Below are 19,613 nucleotides of genomic sequence, written 5' to 3'. Positions count from 1 at the left end.
TCTCAGTTAATAACGTGGCAATAAACTCAGTGAAGGTCTGTAACAATGAACTGAGAAAGGTTGTCAGTCAAAATAAAGCAGCATTCCTAATTCAAGTACAAATTATTTTTCTCTCTCAATCTCACTGTTCATTGTGTTCAATTTCAGAGCTCGTATGAAAGAAAATGGAAAAGAAAAAGAAAAAGAAAAAGAGAAAGCAGAAATCCAGGACCATATGCCAGAAAAGGGAAGTAATTTTTCTTGCAAATTGATTATTACCAGTAATAACAGTCTTCTCTATGGAGGGAGGACCCTTCAGGAAGTATCTGCAGTGAATTTATTCATAATCCAGGAGGGTAAACTGCAGGATGAGGGCCTTGTTCTAATGATATGGGCTAGTTTTCCATTTCTCAAATCAGTCAGGCAATGAGCAGTACAAACATGATCCCTCTATTGCTATATTGTGCAGCATTTTCACAAGGGTAGCACAGCAAAACTATTTCAAAGAATCTCATCTGTCACAACTCACTTGACACAGCTTAAAAGCATTCTCTGACAAATGTTCACAATTAAGCGTTGCCTTTCTAAAAGGAACAGAGCGAGAGAGAGATCTGGTTTCCTTTTTCACTTGGCCTAAGATGGATATGTATTTGAGGGTACACCCCTGTGGTCCTAAGAGTGAGTATATACTTACGTGTTTTCTAGGAGATGTGGTCTTCCACAAGGAATTTTGCAGCCTCAGCCAGATTTGGAAGAGTTGATTAATGGAGTATACCTGAGTAAGTTTCACCAGTCCAGATCTCTCATCTTCCAGTAATGCAATATACTGCATGCCTAGGCTCAGATAATCAGTATACTCAGGGAGCCCAACTTTCAAACCTACAGCATTTGCAAGCATCAGTGAATGCACAGAGATTAATGCTAAACCGTGTGGCAGGAGCTGCACAGTTTATTAAATACTATATATTTCTGCTCTGAAAGTACACGTTTCAGTATGTGTGTATATATCCAATGCAAGAAAACACAGATTTCCTCTGTCTATTTTATAAATGTGCAGGCCTACACTATACATGCAAAATAATTGTGACACTGCACAATTAAACACTCAAAGTTAAACATGGGGGCAGGTATTTCATAAAAAATGCCTTTTTGAAAATACTTGTGCGCATACTTGGAATCGCCAGTTCACCAATACCTTGACCTATTCACCTAGTACTTCTTCAGATCACCTAGACCCTCTAGCACTTCACTCTGAACTCCACCAGTTTACCCAGACCTCTCACTTGCGTCTCTCAATTAGCAGGTGGAAAGGTGTATGAATAAGTCTGGTAATGTATATGCATATCTCTCTTACTAAATAGCAACTATGCCATATACTTCTGAAGCCAGCCCCACAATGCCTCTAGACTGTCCTTTTTTCACTTGGTAAAATGTACACACAAAACTGATTGCAATGACCCTTTGGGTTCATTAACAGAAAGGGCTTAATTAACTCCTGAATCTAGGAAAGATAGGTTAGTGAATTTAAGGAGGAACCATCCTTGGACAGCCTCTCTTTCTGAGGGTGCTGAGCATGACCATCCCCTTGTGGTATAAAAGCATCTCTCCACCTGAGAGAGTGGGGCAGTGCAGGTTTGGTTTTTGGAGTTAGAGGAAGCAGAAAAGATAAGAACATAAGAACATGCCATACTGAGTCAGACCAAGGGTCCATCAAGCCCAGCATCCTGTTTCCAACAGTGACCAATCCAGGCCATAAGAACCTGGCAAGTACCCAAAAACTAAGTCTATTCCATGTTACTGTTGCTAGTAATAGCAGTGACTATTTTCTAAGTTGAGCCTCAGTTGTTTTTAGGCCTACCTTTGGGGCTCAGGCACTCCAGCCTGTCGTCCCAGGGAAAAGGTTGGGAAACCGACTTTCCAGTCCACTCCTTGGCTTGTTGGGTTTGCCTTCCAAGTTATTTTCAGGCTTTTTCCATTTTTTTTTATATGAAGCCTTGTGAGACCCCTGGTTTTTGGTCTGGAGAGAAATATCGGGGGAAGTCTCTCCCTGGGGGGACACCAGGCTAAGAAAGACTCTGCCCCCTTTCCACGGGTGATGGCCTAGTAGTGACCCCGCTACAGGCGAATTCCAGTGTTTGGATTCAACTGGGGAAAGATTTTTGAGTTGGAAGATCTGAGAGGAATATTTTGCTGTCCCCTTCATGTCCTGAAGGAGGAACATTGTGAGAGTAGAAATGTTTCAGCTGGACCTTTTCTCTGCAAAAGATCCCAAGTGTGAGAGAGATATCCTGGAGAACTGTAAGATCAAATTAAAATATTCTAAGGAGCCTACTTGGAGTCTTCACCCTGGGGAAGAGAGAATTTTGGGATCTGTGCAAAAACTGAATTTTACCATTTTGTCAATTTTGGAGAGGTTGTTTTCTGCCCAAACAAAGAATACCTCTGCCCTCTTGGGAACCTTACTTGTCCAAGTCCTGGAGGGTGAGTGTTTCCCTTGCTCTGATAGAGATAGAAAGAGGCTCTTTCACAGAGGGGAGACTGAGAACTGGATTCCATCGGTTATGCCAAGAGCTGATGTGAGCTGTGCCATTTAGTTACGCAAGAACTTCAACAGTAACGTTTATGTTTTGGACACTCACCCAGAATTTCCTGTGGTCATTGGTGCTCACATCCCTAAACCCATACCTCTCCCCAGGTATAAGAGACCATGTCAGCCCTGCTACTCTGGGTCTTGGAGGAGAGATTCCTTTCCCCCTAAAAAAGAACCCTGCCCTGAGTCCCAACAGAACTTTGAGAGTGTGTGACGTGGATAAAGGTCCCAAGAACCCTATATGCCCCTGCACTAATGCAAGCAGGGCTTACATAATAAGACAAGCATTCTCTCAATGTTGATAAAATAGTATGCATGCATACACATACTATTTTTACTTATGGAACCCCTTTGAAAATTCACCGTACAGCTTGTCTGTTGAGGTTAAAGTAATATCTATGCTATATTATCTGGCTATTGTCTCCATCTACAGTATGGCAGGGAACACAATTGGCATACTGTAAGTCAGTCCTCCATTTCCAGAACTGTCTACCTACACTCAGCATTCCTAAACTGAGAAGGAGAGAAGGGAGGCACAAAGAAACTTCTATAAAATTGCTTATTTCCTAACCTAAGAGGGATATTCATTACAATCATGTAGTAAGGAAGCAAAGTATCAAAACAATAAGCACTATCATAGTATGACCATTCAGATGTAAGTGATTATCATGTACTCTGCTTAGCGCTGCAGTGTTATAGGTGGATAATAAATATTTAATATATAAATAAATAAAATACTAATAAATGATATGGTTCCAAAGCTTCCTAAATGCTGGCATAATACCCTTATATTTTTGTATAAGTTCGCAGATCAGGATCCAAGAGATGGATTTATACCGCGTAAGTGCTTGACACAATGAGCACTTCAGTACTATTACAGATATATTCATAGCAACACTTAACAATATGCCTCTTATATTCTTTAATTGTATATAAGAATATAAGAACATAAGAATTGCCATGTAGATCAGACAACGGTCCATTGAACCCAGGATCCTGTCTCTAACAGTGGCCAATCCAGGTTACAAGTAACTGGCAGATCCCATAAGGTAGATCTAATTCCCATTATTCACTCCCAGGGATAGCAATAGCTTTCTTAAGTCTACCTGGCTATTAATATGTTTGGACTTTTTCTCCAGGTACTTATCCAAACCTCTTTTAAACTCACTATGCTAGCTGCCTTGATCACTTCCTCTGGCAACAGTGTGCTGAGTGATAAAATACTTTCTATAATTTGTTTTGAATATGCTGGTTGGTGGTTTCATGGAGTGTCCCCTTGTTTTAGTGTAACCCCTGAGCTGGCGTTCCTTTATAGGACCCCATACCTCAAATAAGGCTTAAACAGGTAAAGTTCTTTCCTGATATTAATACATTGAAAGTTCAAGATTCCCTATTGGGGGAAGATTATCTTCTAGGCTCTAAGCATTGTTCATTTGATAAGAACATAAGAACAAAATAAATTGCCATTCTGGGTAAGACCAAGGGTCCATCAAGCCCAGCATCCTGTTTCCAAAAGAGGCCAAACCAGGCCACGAGAACCTGGCAATTACCCAAACACCAAGAAGATCCCATGCTACTGATGCCTGTAATAGATGGCCAAAAGCTGGGGAGGGGCAGGATATGCAGTTTACTTTAACTTAAACATGGGTATCTAGGCCAAAATTGAAAAAATTAGAAACATCTGGAAAATAAAAGTAAGAAAAATCATGGTTTCCTTGCCCATTCGGTGTCTCCTTATTGGTCTCCTTCCTTCTGCACCACCATCCATGTTAAGGAATCTGTCTCCTTGAAGAGTAGGATGATTGGTATGTAGTTCCAATATATGCTGGTGAAAAGATGGAAAAATATCCCTAAGCTCAAAATTCCTAACAAAGGCCAGTTGGTCCAAAAACTCTCAAACTGTAATCCAACTCTCAAACTTATAGGTCTCCTGATTTCTCTGGTCAAGAGTCCACAATTCTTCTCACCCTTGCTTTCTCTGTGTGCTCAGGCAAAAAGCTCTTTGATGCAGCCCTTCAGGATCCTAAGGGGGTGCCTTTTCCTCTAGACTGATCAGACTTCTCCAAAAAATCTCTTCAAAGCAAATCTCACTCCTTATGTCGCTCAAGTCTCAAAATCCTTAGGGATGAGGCAAGGACCATCCAGAGCTCCAATTCTTTCTCCTTCCCACTAAATCAATGAGCATGTTTCAGGATTTTATACCTCACTGAAGACTGCCCCCAAAAAGGTGGGATTACAGCTAGGGGAGACTCTCAGAAGATAAAAAATCTCCTCCCACTGCCCATTATGGAAAAAATGGGGAAAAGCCTGGTCACATATGCAATTGCACAAAGACAGGGCGGAGTATACGGCTCACACATATAGAGGAATTACAATAGACAATAATGTGTGGCAAGCAATATACTGATCAATATACGTTAATGGAAAATTTTTTATTTATAAGAACATACACATAAAGTGGTGCGTAGTTTCAAACATAAACCATTGAGCCAAAATGTGTCATATTTTGGCTCAGTGGTTTATGTTTGAAACTACGCACCACTTTATGTGTATGTTCTTACAAATAAAATATTTTCCATTAACGTTCAAGGGTAGATTTTCAAACCGCGCGAATTGGTGTACTTTTGCTGGCGCATCACGCGCAAGCAAAAGTACGCGGGATTTTAGTAGATACGCGCGTAGCCACGCGTATCCGCTAAAATCCTGGATCGGCACGCGCAAGGCTATCGATTCTGTATAGCCGGCGCACACCGAGCCGCGCAGCCTACCCCCGTTCCCTCCGAGGCCGCTCCGAAATCGGAGCGGCCTCGGAGGGAACTTTCTTTTGCCCTCCCCTCACCTTCTCCTCCCTTCCCCTACCTAACCCACCCGCCCGGCCCTGTCTAAACCCCCCCTTACCTTTGTTGGGGGATTTACGCCTCCCGGAGAGAGACGTAAATCCCCGCGCGCCGGGATGCGACCTGGGGGCGGGTACAGAGGGCGCGGCCACACCCCCGGACCGCCCCGGGCCGTAACCACGCCCCCGGGCCCGCCCCCAAAACGCTGCGCCAACGGGCCCACCCCCGTCACGCCCCCGACACACACCCATCGCCAAACCCCGGGACTTACGCGAGTCCCGGGGTCTGCGCGCGCCGGTAGGCCTATTGAACATAGGCGCACCGGCACGCAGGGCCCTGCTCGCCTAAATCCGCCCGGATTTAGGCGGATTTAGGCGAGCAGGGCTCTGAAAATCCGCCCCATATTGATCAGTATATTGCTTGCCACACATTATCACATATGCAATTGACCATGATGTGCTACTTCTTAGACTGAAAGCCATCGGTATCCAAGGTGCCAGACTTAGCTGGTTCTGGTCTAGCTGTGTTTACTGGGGCAGTACTGCAGGCATTTCCTGAATCTCCTGTTAAGTTGAGACACGGAAAATACAGGAGTAGGTGAGAGAGATCACGTAAAGAGTGGGGATAAAGGACTGATTGGGATTTAAGCAAGATTAGCAGACAAGTATGAATATTGAATATTGTATGAAACCCTGAACTCAGGGAATACTTTCAGAATCACAAGGTCAATCACAAACGATATAGGAGATAAGTCACATATACAGTTACAATCCATTCACTTCAAGCCCCATTCAGTGGATTCTTAATTGGGGGAAGGAAATATCCTCTAGAACCCAAGCTTTAAATTTCCCAATCACCAAGTATATTTAAAAGAACCAGAGAGACACTTGATGGGTGTTCCACCAAAGTCTTTATTGAAGCACTTGTACAATAAAAGGGATATTTATTTATTTATTTTATTTATATTCTTTTTTATACCGAAATATATCAGAATGCCTTCATTCCGGTTTACAGTGAAACAGTGTAACAAATTTATACAGAGAACAGGTATAACATATAGATTATAACATTATACAAGAAGAGAATATATATATTTATAACATCTCGGCAAAGGCAGAGTATAACAAGTTAGCATGAGACAAAAGGGATTAATTATGCATAAACTTATTAAGACGTATTAGTGATCAAGATGATGGTTGGGATGGGTATATATAGTTCATATCATTCTGTGTATGTTTGTCTAAACAACCATGTTTTTAGTTCTTTTTTGAAATTTTTGGAATCTTATTTAAATACTTTTGATATGACGATACTCAAGACTGGTGTCTTATCGTACCGGTTTACATTGAAACAAGGGGTAACCAATTAACTATGAAAATAAAGTTACAAAGAACAAGGGGTTTACAGGATGGGAGAGTAGAGAGCGAAAGCACACGATTAGTATAATAAGTTATAAATAACTAAGTTTAAATATGACACAAAATACACTTTTCTTTTAGTAAATCTACAATCCAGAAATAAATATTTGAATCAGCAACTGTGTGGTCCTTCCTCTCTGTTACTGGGGTCCCCTTATTCCTTTCTGAAATTTAGGGCCTCTACCAGCTATTCCAATTCCATGAAACTAACAATTAGCAGATTCAAAACAAATTGTAGGAAGTAGTTTTTCACTCAGCATACCATCAGACTGTGGAATTTGTTGCCAGAAGACGTGATAAGTCAATTAGCATAGCAAGTTTTAAAAGAGTTTTGGACAAGATCCTGTAGGAAAAGTCCACATTAGCAGCCAAGTAGATTAAAGAAAGCTTTTGCTATCTCTGAGAGTAACAGGAATAAGATCTTCTTTATGGGATCTGCCAGGTAGTTGCAACCTGAATTGACCACTGTTGGAGACAGGAAGCTGGGTTCGATGGACCTTGGTCTGACCCAGTATGGCAATTTGTATGTCCTTATGTTCTAATTTAGGGAGTATCAAGATTCTTTACAACAGACATTCCCCTTGTAAATACTACCTGAGTTATCTTGTAGCTCTGGTTTGATCTTTTCCTTCACTTTCACTACTCTATTTCTCTTTTGTAACAGTTAGGTACCTTCTTGATTCTCTTGTGTATGCTGAATGGGTACAACTTTGTGGGTGCCACTTCTCTGGATGCTGGCTAAGTATCTTCACTTTCTCTAACATTTTTTCTTGTGGTCACTGACTCTCTCAGGTTGAGTAAATCAGATGGGAAGTAAATTCCCAAACAAAAAAAAAAAAAGAGAGAGGAAGAATGGAAAAAATCTCATTTTAACTGAAGATCCAAACTAAACAATCTTCTATAACCTCAAAAGTCAAATCAATCAGAAAGTCTCCTAAATCTCCATAAATCCATGTCCCACTAAATTGGGCCTAGGATTTCTCCAGGAGAAAGGGAACTGAAAAAACATTCCCATCTCTTAGACTTTCAACACAAAAGCCCACAACTTCTCTAGAGGTCTCTGTCTTATATTGACACAGGAAGCAACCATTGCAGTAGTCGCACATGAGGATGATGTGGCGTAGATTTTATGTTCCTCTCTCCTTATCATAGCCTTTCTATAAGGCTAAACCTTCATGTGGATGCCAAAAAGGCCCTACATGTATTACTTTTTTGATTGCTAATTTATGATTGCTACATAAGTTAATATAAGAACCTAAAATATTGTCAGGGTGTTTGTATATTGCATTCCATTCAATTAGATTATTGAATTTTATGAAATGTAATTTGCTTTGTGTTCCTTGTGTTGGATAAGGCAGAAAATCCAATCTAAATAAATACTTTTCTTGGCAAAATGTGCACCTTTTTCTGGAAACATCCATATCAGTAACAAAAGTCTAAACAATCACAAAATCATAGTTTATCAACAAGTAGAGCTGGATTTTAGATTAAATTAACAGATTGCTTTTGTGGCCCTAAAACTGGCCTTAAGAACAAGAATATAAGAAGTTGCCATACTGGGTCAGACCGAGGGTCCATCAAGCCCGGCATCCTATTTCCAACAGGTTACAAGCACCTGGCAAGTACCCAAACATTAACTACATCCCATATTTCTAATGCTGGTAATAAGCAGTGGCTATTCCCTAAGTCAACTTAATAGCAGTTTAAGAATTTCTCCTCCATGAACTTGTCCAAACCTTTTTTAAACCCAGCTTTGCTAACTGCCTTTACCATACATTCTGGCAATGAATTCCAGAACTTAATTGGGCATTGAGTGAAAAAGAATTTTCTTCAATTTGTTTTAAATGTGCTACTTGCTAATTTCTTGGAGTGCCACCTAATCCTTGTGTTATCTGAAAGAGTGAATAACTGATTCATATTTACCCATTTTAGTCCTCTCATGATTTCATAGACTTCTCTTGTATCTCCCTCTCAGCTGTCTCATGGTCCACACCTGCACAGGGTGACCTTTGGGCAGATGCCACAGAGCAGCAGTTGACAACTGGCAAGAGAACTGTTTCATCTACTCCTGAGTCTTACATTGTGTTTGCATGCACTGTGCATGATGCATCTTTGCTCCCATGATCTCTGACTGCAGGCAAGCAGGGAGCTACGTCAGGCCATATGCAGTTCTGTGCCTGCATTGGGTATCAGTTGTTGAGCATGATGATGATTATTATTATTGCTCCGCAGGGCCACATCAGTAGGCTGGTAGCACTGGCACTGCACCATCTTCAAAATGTAACACTGGAGACAATTGCCTATATTACCTGTAGTCAAATCTGAGCCTGTCAAAAAGCAATTCATTAACTGGCCTGGGCCTTCTTGGACTCCCAGACCTCCCAACCAGGATACACTTTAGAGACCCAAGTCCATGGGCTTCCCTCTTTTTGCACCTGAATACAAGCTGATGATTCCTCCTTCCCTTCTGAATACGCAGGGGCAATTTCCTGCACAAGAATGAGATCTTTCTTGCTCTCATGCTTTCTTCCCTGATAACCCTCTAGGAAAAGAATTTAGAGGGATTTCCTGTCACCTGCTTCAAGTGCAGAACCTCTTCCATAACCAAACACCACTCCCTGGAGCTTGACTACTCCCGAGTGAAATTTCACCTCACCATAAGCATGCAGGTGGCATGGTATCCACTGGAACAAGCAGTATGGAGAATACCCCATCATTCACTAGGAATCAGCATCAAATTCTTGCTCAGAGCCCCTCACGGTTGCTCCAAGCACTTGTTTCCCATTCCTGACGCTCCAGGACTGGAACCTTGCGTGCTGGTCTGCTTAAGGAGAAGGAGCACAGACACTTCTGGGCTCCGTCTCTATTTTAAATCTCCTCAAATGTAGACACCTTCCAACTGGGAGCATCAGAAAAACCACTACACCTCCTCTAACATCAGTACTGTGTATCTGCAGAGACAGACAAATCACTCGTAAGGGACAGAGACTTTTAGGTCCCCATAAATTGGGTTTTATGAAAGTTTATAGAACAGGTTATCCCTTTGATGCAGACAATTATAGGACTAAACTGTAAGTACACTGTAGAAGTAGCTGAATATTTTGGTCCAGTGTTGCAAATCTTTGACTTTTGTATAAATATTGATATTTTCTTTCCTGCTATGATTTTGAAAATGTGTCCTTTCTTTGAAGAATACCATATTGTTGAAAAATTTATAAGCAGGTATCAAAACCATGAGTACACCTTCTTGAATGCAGAGACGTCTTTTCATTTTTGTCAAAAATTAAACAACATACAGGAAAGACATAAAACAGAAGTTAATAATTTTCATTTTTCTGCTTTGCAATTTCCCAAGTTGGCAAAATTGAAATGTAGAAAGTTATAATAGAAAAAAATGCAAAGTATAAGGATCATGACAAGGGTGAACACTGTTTCCAAAGCATTTTGTGTTGGGCTTGAAGCATAATTGTCATTTTTTACAATAAAAATTAGTCTTTAACCTGTAACTCCTCTGAACCTCTTTTACATTTTGACCCATCATTGCTCAATGTTAAAAATATTGTAAAAATGCATGAAACTCCTGACCTTTAGTTTGGAAATACAGCATTGTTTCTTTGCTGATTGTGGCTTCTCAGTTTCTTTCATTTTTTGTTTTGTTCTCTATTCTTTCTCTGATATTGCCAGTTCTTGGTTTTACTCTATTAAGAAAAAAATATCACTTGTATTAACATGTTAATTTGATAAAAAGACCGATCATTTTGATAATGGAAAAATGAACATAGGTATTTTATATCTGAGGTACTGAATACATTAACAAATACACAGAACTCAGTGATATTGTATCAAGCATTGTAATCTATTGGAAACATCATCATGTGGCTATGAATCCAAATTCTTCATTGCATGGTTAATATATTATTAGTCACTGACAACCAGCAAGGCACTTTTAATTGCCTAACTGGCCTTCTTTGCATCTTAATATCTTACCTCAAAGACTACTTTTGGAAAGCATAGTTAACCCTAGACCATGAATTTTGTCATTCTCTGCTGCAATATTCTGAATCTACTCTGTAAAACTACAGTCTGCTGTATATCACTGTCACTTTTACATTCTCTTAGTTGTAGGCCTTTTGTGGTTGAGTCTTACAAATTTTTATGCCCGTTTGTCTCTTCAACAGAGATGTGTTGTGAGTGAACTGTTTAGTGGACCCTTGGGCCGACCTGTGAGAGACTGGGGAAAGGTGTACTATAGTCTCTAGCGAGTGACAGGTCGGGAGGCGGGTACCAGGCAGGAGTTGGATGAGAGCTTCACCCTGGAAGCTGGAACTCTCCCGGGAGGAGCCCGTAGGAGCCCGGCCGCTGGGACTTAGGTGATTCACCCTGGAAGCCGGTACTCCCCTGGGAGGAGCCCGTAGGAGCCCGGCCGCTGGGACTTAGGAGATCACGGCAGCTGGAACTGGAGTGGACAAGCAGGGACTGCAGCAGGCTGGAACTGAAGCAAGCAAGAGCTGAAGCAGAACCGGCTACTGGAGCCAGACAGGAGCTGAAGCAGGACTGGCCACAAGAACCAGACAGAAGCTGAAGCAGGACTGGCTACTGGAACCAGACAGGAGCTAAAGCAGGACTGGCTACTGGAACCGGACAGGAGCTGAAGCAGGACTGGCTACTGGAACCAAGCTGGAACTGAAGCAGAACAGGTTACTGCAAGCAAGCCAGACAGAAGCAAGACTTGGGCACGGAGTGAAACAAGCCTCAGGCAGGAACGGAGTTGCTAACGCAATAGCACACTCCGGGGCACGGCGCAACAGAGAACCGCAAGGAACCCCGTTGCAAGGCAAAGTCCTGGGCTCCGCGGCGGCCTTACATAGGCCGCAGCGTCTGATGTCATGGATAGGGCGGAGCCTTCAGTGGCGGGAAACGGCCTTCATAAGCGCGGCTTGCGCGCGCACCTAGGGAGAAGGTGTCCAGGCAGGGCTTCTCGGCGGTGTGTCCCCCCCCCCGCGGGGATGCCGCGAAACAGGGCACAGACCCTCGGAGACGAGCCAGGACCAAAGAGGTAAGGGCCTAGTCGTGGCTGCCGCAACTGGGACCGCAACAAGATGAGCGTATTTTCATGCAAAAAACGTCTTTGTTGTTAAATTAAAATACATGAGAACAATGGATTAATCTGGAAGGGCTGGATTGTCGGAAATTGGATTGTTTTATTTCTAGTTCTCATGTGCATTGAAATACTGTGAAAATGACTTCTGGCTTTTCTCATAATATTTTGGCTTCCTGGCAGTTCTAAGCATTCTCAGCCCAATTTTTAAACCTTCTTTTTATTAAAATGTAAAATTATTCTGTTGCCCCTCTTCTATTGGTAACTCTAAAGCAAGGGATCACACTCAGTATCAGGGCTTAGTCTGTGCAGTCTCTCCATGCCCTGACATGGATTCTCTGAATGGGGGGAGGGGGAGAATATACCTCCAGGAGCCAAAGGTCTCTACTTGGATGTAAACTCAGTCTCTTCATCTATTTTCATGCCAAATAAATAGACTGGACACTCGTATCAGGTATTAAAAAAAATAGCAAAGTTAACTGTCTCTTGGTCAATGATAATCAAGTGGCAGTGTACACATTTTCTTCTAGTTACATCTACAATTACTTCAAAACTTCAACTCCAAAATGTAATCTGTGCATGTAGACCCTTGGTATGCTTCTGAGGGTTCCTTTCTGATAGGGGTGGAAAATAGGTTTCCAAGGGTAAAATGGATCTCCTATCTCTGGTGATTCTCCTCTTTCAAAATACTTGAGGTCCATGCCTCCTATGATTCCTATAAGGAGCCCCTAGTCTCTATTCCTTTCTCCAGATGAAATTGTTTACAAACCCAAATCTCTTCTCAGATGTTACTTGGATCTTTCAAGCTGGAAAATCCCAAAAACCATACAGCGCACACACAAAAAAATCCTCTTCTTTCCCCGTTCCTCTGCCAGGCAGGAAAAGTGGACAAAGACTCCCCCCCAACATAAAACTTCACCATATATTCCAGAAATACTTAAAATTCTGAGATCCACTCTCTAACCATTGAGTATAGGTTACTTCCTAATTTACTCAGCATTATTAGGTAAGGATAGGGGAACACCCCCCCCCCCCCCCAAAAAAAAAAATCATTCTCCTCAAAACGTCCAACACAAAATCCCATATCAAACCCAGGAGTCACTTGCTTTTAAACAGGAGCTTACCACTCTATAGGCGGTGCAATGTCAAATTGCTATGCTCTTCTTATCCTTATCCTAACAGGAAATAAGTCTACGTCTATGTTTCCCAACCTTTTTAAGCCCAAGGCACAACTATATTAACAAAAATGTTGTGTGGCACACCAGCCTCTACAGAGCAGACAGTGCGGTCATGGAGAGGACTTGTATGGCCAAAAGAAGAGCTAGGGAGGCACTGAAAGCCCAACCAGTCTCTTACAAATTTTAAAAGAAAGAGGGAGAAGGGATGGAGACAGACATGAGCTCATCATGATGGACATACTCCCTCTATATACAAGGTAGAAGTTGGTGTGGTACAGGTACCCGGCTAATTTAGTTACCTTGGCTGCCAGAGCTCCTTCACTGCCACTACACCCAATGCTCAGAGTAAGTCACACTGACTGTTCAATGCATGTTCTGTCAATCTCATTCAGCCTAAGGATAGGATATATTCTGAAAGGACTCAGAGGATGCTCAGAATGGGAAAGAGGATTTCCTGTGTGTAATACATGCAGTACAAAGTAGAGTAGCTATTCATACCCTACATGCTGCCCATTACTACACTTTAAGGCTCATCCTGTAGTTAGATTTATGATTATTAATTTTCTTCGAAAGAAGCTCTTACATGTTTAAGAGTGTACATTGATGTCTTGATACTATGAGGTGATAAAAGCAAAGCCTGGTTACTAGCCTGGCTCTGAGCATCAGGCAGTAGTGACTTTATGTGGCACACCTGATCAGATCCAAAGGCACACTGGTTAGGAAACACTGCACTAGGTCACCGATTATTGATATCCCCATACAGTCTCTACAATTCCAACAAAATAAACTTTATTTTAATGTGGACAAATGCAAAGTGATGTACTTAGGGAAGAGTAACCCAAATTATAGCTACACAATGCAAGGTTCCACATTAGGAGTCACCATGCAGGAAAAGGATCAAAGGACAAATCTGCTTCACTTTTTTGAAGGCGTTAATAAACACGTAGATAAAGGTGAACCAGTAGATGTAGTGTATTTGGATTTTCAGAAAGCGTTTGACAAAGTTCCTCATGGGAGGCTTCTAGGAAAAGTAAAAAGTCATGGGATAGGTGGCGATGTCCTTTTGTGGATTACAAACTGGCTAAAAGACAGGAAACAGAGAGTAGGATTAAATGGACAATTTTCTCAGTGGAAGGGAGTGGGCAGTGGAGTGCCTCAGGGATCTGTATTGGGACCCGTACTTTTCAATATATTTATAAATGATCTGGAAAGAAATATGATGAGTGAGGTAATCAAATTTGCAGATGATACAAAATTGTTCAGAGTAGTTAAACTACAAGCAAATTGTGATAAATTGCAGGAAGACCTTGTAAGACTCGAAAATTGGGCATCGAAATGGCAGATGAAATTTAATGTGGATAAGTACAAGGTGATGCATATAGGGAAAAATAATCCATGCTATAGTTATACAATGTTAGGTTCCATATTAGGAGCTAGCACCCAAGAAAGATCTAGGCGTCATAGTGGATAACACATTGAAATCATCGGTTCAGTGTGCTGTGGCAGTCAAAAAAGCAAACAGAATGCTGGGAATTATTAGAAAGGGAATGGTGAATAAAACAGAAAATGTCATAATGCCTCTGTATCATTCCATGGTGAGACCACACCATGAATACTGTGTACAATTCTGGTTGCTTCATCTCATAAAAGATAGTTGCGATGGAGATGGTACAGAGAAGGGCTACCAAAATGATAAGGGGAATGGAAAGAGGTTAGGACTTTTCAGGTTGGAGAAGAGAAGGATGAGGGGGGATATGATAGAGGTGTTTAAAATCATGAGAGGTCTAGAACAAGTAAATGTGAATCGGTTATTTACTCTTTCGGATAATAGAAAGACTAGGGGGTACTCCATGAAGTTAGCATGTGGCACATTTAAAACTAATCAGAGAAAGTTCTTTTTCACTCAACGCACAATTAAACACTGGAATTTGTTGCCAGGGTATGTGGTTAGTGCAATTAGTGTAGCTGTGTTTAAAAAAGGATTGGATAAGTTCCTGGAGAAGTCCATTACCTGCTATTAAGTTGACTTAGAAAATAGCCACTGCTATTACTAGCAACAGTAACATGGAACAGACTTAGTGTTTGGGTATTTGCCAGGTTCTTATGGCCTGGATTGGCCACTGTTGGAAACAGGATGCTGGGCTTGATGGACCCTTGGTCTGACCCAGTATGGCATGTTCTTATGTTCTAGGCATCATCATAGATTGAAATCTTCAAAGTGTGCAGCAGCAGCAGCCATGAAAGCAAATGGAATGTTTGTTTCACTTCTTCTGATCTTTCCATTACTACAGTCTTGAAGGGTCTTGATTTAGCAATACTTTTACAGCAATCTCAAAATGAACAAAAATTCTTGTTAAATTAGTTCCATCTGGTGGCAAGAATAAATTGAAAAAGGTCCCTGTACTAAAGAAACATCTGTGTTATCTTTATAACAAATCTTGATCCTTAATATAAATCAACATTAGAGCATTGAATTGAAAAAGTAAAATGTATTCCAGATTCAGGATTACAAATCTGAGAACAAGGTTTTCTTTAACCAAGAGGGTTGATTTTTTTTGTACACTTGGTAGTTTATGTCATAAATCTTGTAAAATGAAAACAAATCACATGCTAATAAACAGTTATTAGATATGGTCCATTCAGAACTCTGTGAATCAAGGTTTATGATAAAATGAGATTGAATTTTGATTTGCTGAGGGATTCCCTCAGAGCTATACATCATCTGTCCCCTGATCCTTGAGGAAGAGGTAAGCACCTGACCTGGTATAATCCTTTTCCTCTCTATGACCTTGATATGTGCAAGACCTCTGACCTCCTCTTCTGGTTCTGGATGTTTTCTCTGTGATATACCATCATCTTTATTGTGCTCTCCCAATCTTAAGAACATAAGAACATGCCATACTGGGTCAGACTAAGAGTCCATCAAGCCCAGCATCCTGTTTCCAACAGTGGCCGATCCAGGCCATAAGAACCTGGCAAGTTCCCAAAAAGTAAGGGCCAAATTTTCTAAACTACCGCGGCTTCCTGAATCCCGGTGCTAACGGGGGGGGGGGGGGGGGGGGGCGAGCCTGCAAAAGCTGGCAGCGATCGCATCACCGCAGTGTTATCGCTACCGGCTTTTGCACCCAATAGCGCCATCGTAAAAGGTGGTGCTATTGGGCGCACTACTGGCAGTGATAAGAGTTCCTACCTTTTCGCCACCAGCGATGTTTCTGCTCGTCCGCCCCGGTGCCACCCTGACTTCTCCTCTTCTGGTGCCGATGCCGCTGTGACTCCGCCCCTATGAAGCTATCGCACGCGAAAAGTCCCTTTTTGCGTCTGATATTAATAGAAAATGACCCCTTAAGTCTATCCCATGTTACTGTTGCTAGTTATAGCAGTGGCTATTTTCTAAGTCAACTTAATGAATAGCAGGTAATGGACTTCTCCTTCAAGAACTTATCCAATCCTTTTTTAAACACAGCTATACTAACTGCACTAACCACATCCTCTGGCAACAAATTCCAGAGTTTAATTGTGCGTTGAGTGAAAAAGAACTTTCTCCGATTAGTTTTAAATGTGCCCCATGCTAACTTCATGGAGTGCCCCCTAGTCTTTCTATTATCCGAAAGAGTAAATAACTGATTCACATCTACCCATTCTAGACCTTTCATGATTTTAAACACCTCTATCATATCCCCTTTCAGCCACCCTCTCCCTGTAGAAGAAAGGGTCCATGAAAGAATGTACTCTTCCCACGCCCCCAATCTGTTGTCTCTTTTTGTGTGTGAAAAGTGTTTTTACCATAATAAGAAATGTGAATTGACCTAGAAATTCTATTTTAAGTTCCTGTCTTCTGTAATTTTAGCAGTTTCAATAGTACCCCAGATCAAATTAATCCACTCTCTTTTACTTCAAAGGGGATCAGATTAATATTAAATGTAAATAAGTTCTAGTAGCTATTCACAGGTATTGAAGCAATTTCAAAGTAGGAAGCAAATGGAGTAGCAGCCTAGTGGTTAGAACAGTAGGTTGGAAACCAGCGTTCAAATCCTACTCACCCTGGGCAAGTCACATTACTTTCCATTGCCTCTTAGGTAACTTGTCTTGAGCTACCAATGAAAAGGTTATCTGAAGAAAGTTTTACTTCCATCTTTCATGTAGATGTATAGGCTAAAGTAAATTCTGCAATATGGTATTTATTGAAAAACTGCAGTGATTAAATTATTCTGTGAGAAACAATTTATTATAATAAAATTTACTGTAAGGAAATTTAACATGATAGGACAGTTTGCTCCTTCCTTTTTATTAATAATTTGGAAATGTACAGTTTGGAAAAATTATATCTTATATGTATCAAGTAGGACAAGTATAATTAATAAACTTTGAAATTTAACATGCACGGAGACTAAAGTAAAATATAACACGTTATACTTACAAGAGGCAACACACTCTCCAGAGTTTATTTGCAGCTTTAGTACTGCTAAATACTGAAACAGGTCAGAGTTTTAGAAATAGACTTTGGTCTATGTTTAACAATTTTGTTGATAATTAACCATTTTACAAGTTGTTCTCTTCAAAACTGTTATTGGTATACGTTTTGTCAAAGTAGTCTAGTTTTCAGTTGAGAAAGTTTGGTCAAGAAATTTGTGTCACACAGGCTTCATTTAAAAGATCAGGAAGACTCCTGCCCTGGCCCCTCTCATATAGGAGCTACCAGAAATGTTACACAAAATCCTAAAAACAAAGTTTGATGTTTTATAAGTACAACATATAGAGGAAGCATTCATAGGTTGATGACTTTGGAATGTCACACATTTAGAAATGGGCTAATTCAAACAGTGCTATACAGATCATGATCCACAAATATCTAGGTAAGTCTTTAATGGATTATTGTTAATGATGGGTACATTGGTTTGTTTATGCAACCCCTGGGCAGGAAGGATCCTGCCCAGGATCCTTTACTTGGTGCCCAAGGATATGGGTAGAGATGGATCCTTTAGGCTGAATTTTAAAAGGCCTGCATGCATAAAATCTGGGGTTTACATGCGTGGTTAGGCCTTGTGCATGCTGCGCATATTTTCAAAGGGGCCCAGCCATGCACGTAAAGCTTGGTATGTGCACAAGTGCCGGGCCTCTTCATAGGGGCGGGTTGGGGGGTAGGGGATGGGAGGGGCACGCGCAACTTACTTCAGCTCTAGCCGTGAAGTAAGTTGCGAAACAAAAAAAAGAGAGATTGGTAGGGTTTAGGGGATGGGGAGGAGAGGGGAAGGGGGGGGAGCTTAGGTTGGGGGTAGGGAATTACTGGGAGGGAACTGAGGAAGGCCCGATTGCGTTGCTGTGCGGAAATTGCAAAAGTTCACCCCTCCTTGTGTGCGCCGCCCGCACATGCATGTGCGGGTTTTAAAATCTGGCGAGTGGCCAACTGATTTTATAACATGCGAACGCCGGCACACGCATGTTATAAAATGTGCGTGTGCACATGGACGCGCGCGTACATCTTTAAAATTTACCCCTTTATGCACAACTCTTCTCAATCTCTGTACCATGCCTCCTCCCTACTGCATAGCTTTCGTCTGCCTACAAGAGTTCTAACATGTGGGGAATGAACAATAGCTCTTATATTTGCTCCTCTGAAATTAAACCCTGTCTCCATCCTTTACTTCACAGCACTGCCAAGTTACACTGTCTTTGCATTCAATACACAGGAGAAGAATGGTGATTTTCAACTTCTTTACTGTAATTTGATCAGATTGAATAATATTTACACTTCTCATATTTGATTCATTAGCAGCAATAAATAATAAGACAGCAGCAAGATGTCCGCGTGAGAGGATACTACGTCTCAATTTATCTGAGTTTTCTCTGGTTTTGCCTTAATTTTTTCTTACTTTGAATCAGATATGCCTCACAAGAGGAAGGGCAAAGTGCGGGTCTTCCCATCCAAACCCACTAGCCCTTTAGACCAGTGAACCATCTGTTATTACGCAATTCCTACCTAGGAGTTGAGGGCGTCTACCCCTGCTGGCGAGGCAGCGAGAGGAGCTCTGCTCTCACTGGGGGAATCTCTCTGACCTCTCCTGACCCACGTCAGCCGCCGCTGGATTCTCTCTTTGATGCTGTCAGCATTGTTGGGGCACTCTGTGATGAGGCAATTTTGTTGCCTCCACCGGATGGGGTCGATGAAACATCCGAGTTGGTGTCAGGTTTGGATGCAGCCCCAGTTCCAGAGATCTCTGGGGAGAGAGGAGTCTTGGTTGGAAATATTACTCTGGCCTTGCCATTGGGGAGAGCGGGTGTTTCTGGAGCTGCTCCCCCCGTTTCATTGACAGTGAACTCCAGTGTTGCTTGGCCCAACATAGTTAAAAAAAAAACCGGCGGTTGTAACCCTCGAGTCCCTTTGGGATCTTATTGCAGGAATGTCTTCTATCTTCAATGATTATTCCCAGCATTTGGATCTAGTTGTTGCACCGGAGGTGGACCCTTGGGCTGAGGTGGGGTTGACGCAACCCATAGGTAGGGACCTACGGGTCC

At 41.7% G+C, this 19,613-nt stretch overlaps 1 protein-coding gene across 3 annotated transcripts in view; it reads right to left on the bottom strand.

Moving 5' to 3' along the window:
• SLCO1A2 (solute carrier organic anion transporter family member 1A2) overlaps nucleotides 1-19,613 on the bottom strand; it is a 147,125-nt gene that overhangs the window by 116,973 nt on the left and 10,539 nt on the right. For 2 of the 3 annotated variants that reach the window (XM_029616551.1, XM_029616550.1), the window contains exon 2: nucleotides 10,410-10,522. In XM_029616551.1, coding sequence (XP_029472411.1) covers nucleotides 10,410-10,469 — 60 coding nt within the window. In that variant the 5' untranslated portion in view covers nucleotides 10,470-10,522. Of the gene's footprint in view, nucleotides 1-10,409; nucleotides 10,523-17,517; nucleotides 17,590-19,613 lie in introns of those variants that run through there. The other variant, XM_029616549.1, reaches the window with a different exon arrangement.

This window comes from Rhinatrema bivittatum, chromosome 9 (assembly GCF_901001135.1).
Source record: "Rhinatrema bivittatum chromosome 9, aRhiBiv1.1, whole genome shotgun sequence".
In the NCBI taxonomy this organism is placed as follows: domain Eukaryota; kingdom Metazoa; phylum Chordata; class Amphibia; order Gymnophiona; family Rhinatrematidae; genus Rhinatrema; species Rhinatrema bivittatum.
This window is presented reverse-complemented; position numbering and strand designations above follow the sequence as displayed.